This window comes from Capsella rubella, unplaced genomic scaffold (assembly GCF_000375325.1).
Source record: "Capsella rubella cultivar Monte Gargano unplaced genomic scaffold, Caprub1_0 scaffold_6, whole genome shotgun sequence".
Lineage (NCBI taxonomy): Eukaryota > Viridiplantae > Streptophyta > Magnoliopsida > Brassicales > Brassicaceae > Capsella > Capsella rubella.
In genome coordinates this window covers 10,637,384-10,640,175 of record NW_006238918.1, presented here as the reverse complement: position 1 = coordinate 10,640,175, position 2,792 = coordinate 10,637,384, and the positions used below count along the sequence as shown (strand labels likewise).

The following is a 2,792-nucleotide window of genomic DNA, read 5'->3' as shown; positions in this document are numbered from 1 at the left end:
AACCGTTTGGGTATAAATGGTAGAACTGTCTGTGTTAGTGAAACTAGGTACAACTGGTAAAACTGTGTGTGTAAAACTGGTAGAACTAAGACAATATTACTGTTTTTTGCAGGATTCCGACGACGAGACACCAATGCAGCCGTTAAGAATGTACTTCCCACCGAGTCAGTACAACAAGAAGATAAAGCTATCGACAAGGTGCCATATCCATGAAACTTTGTCTCTACTAGATAAAGGGTTGGATATTCCTATGACGAAGAGCGAGAAGGAGTGGTTTGAAGACCATATGCAGTTCAAGCACATATTCCACTTGAAAAAGGACCCAAACCACAAGGTTATGGGAATGTGGATGCTCCTTCTTCGTACGGCTTGCATAGAGAAAAAGAAGAAAGTTTGGTTCGTGGTAAACGGTGTCCCAATCCGGTATGGATTGAGAGAGCATGCTTTAATGTCGGGTTTGGATTGTCGGGCCTATCCGGAGGGTTACATGAACGCGGAAAGTGAAAGGTTCAAGAGGAAGCACTTCAGGGACCTTAGGAGGGTAAGATTGGAAGACGTCAAGGAAAAACTACAGACGATGGTTCCGGATCGTACTCATGACAGGTTGAAGATGATGATACTCTACTTTTTAGTGAGTATCCTTGTCGGGGACACCAAGAACTCGGGGAAGTTAGCGACGCCCATAGATAGCCTATGTCTACGAGCGGTTAACGATCTGCAGTTTTGTGCTACCTTTCCTTGGGGAAGGTACTCGTTTGAGCACATGCTCAAGTCCATCTCGCACACTATGCGCCATTTTGATGGGGTGGTGGAGAAAGAAGGAGCAATTTGGCCGGTTCCGGGATTTTGTATCCCGATGGAGGTTAGTGGTTTGTCTAATCGAATTTCATTGTGATTGTTAACTTCTTTTGTGCTAACATGAATTATATATGTTGTGTAGTTATTGGCTTTTGAGGCGATTCCTTCACTCGGTAATGAATTCATTGAATTTAGGCCAGACGCGGACATAGAGTGTCCCCGGATGTGTAGGAGGAAATTCAAGCAAGGGGCGATGAAAGGGTTTCCTCTCAAGAAGCTAAATGACGTTCTCGGTCAAACTAAGGTTAGTTGTCCAATTCATCGAAACTTTAACTAGTAATTTGGTGTTTTTAATGTGTGTGTGTTTTCTTTTGTTTAAACAGGATATTGTCTCTATCATAGAATGTACCGATGAAGAATCTGTACTGTTGGAAGAAATCATCGACGAAGGTCACGAAGATGATGATGTGCATGATGTTGTGGTTGAGAGTTGGATGAATCTCATTTCGAAAGGTAAGGGTGTGTTTTTCGAAGAGATGTTCGATGAAGATGTGGTGGCCCGGTCAGAAAACGAAGATACCCTTCCTACACCGAGAATAGCCTTCAATACTCTAGAGGCTCAGCTCAACACCCTCCAAGAAGAAGTGAGTTCGAAGTTTGTTATCATTTTCGAGAAGTTAGATGGACTTGAGAAACGGTTTAATGAATTGGAAGCTTCCGTGAAGAGAACGGAAGAAGATGAAGAAACAGCGGGGGAGCAAAAGAAGACGAAGAAGAAGAAAGGTGAAAAACGACCAGCCCCCCTAGAACCCGGTTCAAGACCGAAGACAAGATCGAAGAAAAACTAAATGTGGTTGTGGTGATGGTTGTGAAGATGGTTGTGAACTTGGTTATGTTATTTGTTTTATTATTGTGTTTTTGGTTGTGTAAACTTAACTTATTTTCAGGATTTGGTATTAGTAGAATTACCTAGTACGATTTCAGATTTTCCAAGGAGTTGGTAAAACTAGAAATACTAGTAAAACTGAGTAAAACTTGACTACGGTTTGGGCATAGTATACTAGTAAAACTGAGTAAAACTTGACTACGGTTTGGCATAGTAACACTAGTAAAACTGAGTAAAACTTGACTACGGTTTGGCATAGTAATACTAGTAAAACTGAGTAAAACTTGACTACGGTTTGGCATAGTAATACTAGTAAAACTGAGTAAAACTTGACTGCACAAAAATATAAGATATAATTGCAACACACACTACATAGATTTCACATATAATTAAAACACACACAACATAGACTTAAACTAAAGCAAATTAAACTAAAGCAAATTAAACAACAAATTAATTACTTAAAGCTAATTTTTTCTAAGAGCTCAATTCGACCCACAAGGCTTGACACTACGTCCTTGAGGTAGGAAATCTCTTTTGCATTGCCTTCCAGCTGCAACTTCATTTGAGAGATAAGGAAGTCATGATTTGCGTATTCTCTCAATCTAGTTGTGTGCTCTTCCACGTCCTTCCTCAAGCTTTTGGCATCCTCCTCAATTGCATCAACCCAATATTTGCGCTTGTGTAACCCATCATCCTATAAAGCAACACAACACAATATATAAGTTTGGTGCAGTTTAACCAGTACTACCATTATATCAGTATTACCAGTATTACCTTATAGTGAACACAAGTAAAGTATCTCTTCTTCTCAATTTCCGTTGGAGATGTCTCCTCAACGATATGTTCACCACACGGACATTGAAGAGGAATGCCCCAATCAGAATCGGCTACGGCATAAAGTCGGTCCATATATCTCTTTGCCTCTTTCATGTGTCGATAGTGTGGATCCTCCCCTTGGTAGTATCGCTCCGCCATTGAGAAAGAGAGATTGAGAGAGAGAGAGATAGAGAAGATAGAGATTAAGAAAGAGTGCTTGAGAGATAGAGATTGAGATGTCGAGATTGATGAGAGAGAGAGAAGAGATTGAGATGTCGAGATTGATGAG

The 2,792-nt window shown here is 40.5% G+C and overlaps 2 protein-coding genes across 2 annotated transcripts in view; one reads left to right on the top strand and one right to left on the bottom strand.

The window, feature by feature from the left end:
- The window catches only part of LOC111829956 (uncharacterized protein At3g43530-like), a 2,088-nt gene extending 297 nt beyond the window's left edge, over positions 1-1,791 (top strand). Inside the window, exons 2-4 of the mRNA XM_023780273.1 lie at positions 113-862; positions 941-1,102; positions 1,182-1,791. Of these exons, the coding sequence (XP_023636041.1) occupies positions 134-862; positions 941-1,102; positions 1,182-1,646 (1,356 nt within the window). The 5' untranslated portion in view covers positions 113-133 and the 3' untranslated portion in view covers positions 1,647-1,791. The remainder of the gene's footprint in view (positions 1-112; positions 863-940; positions 1,103-1,181) is intronic.
- A 177-nt stretch (positions 1,792-1,968) lies between these two features.
- LOC111830175 lies at positions 1,969-2,733 on the bottom strand. The gene is made up of 2 exons (XM_023781651.1): positions 2,462-2,733; positions 1,969-2,381 (listed from the first exon to the last, which is right to left on the bottom strand). The coding sequence occupies exons 1-2, from the start codon at positions 2,660-2,662 to the stop codon at positions 2,142-2,144; spliced, it is 441 nt and encodes a 146-aa protein (XP_023637419.1). The 5' UTR covers positions 2,663-2,733; the 3' UTR covers positions 1,969-2,141.
- Between the last annotated feature and the right edge of the window lie 59 nt (positions 2,734-2,792).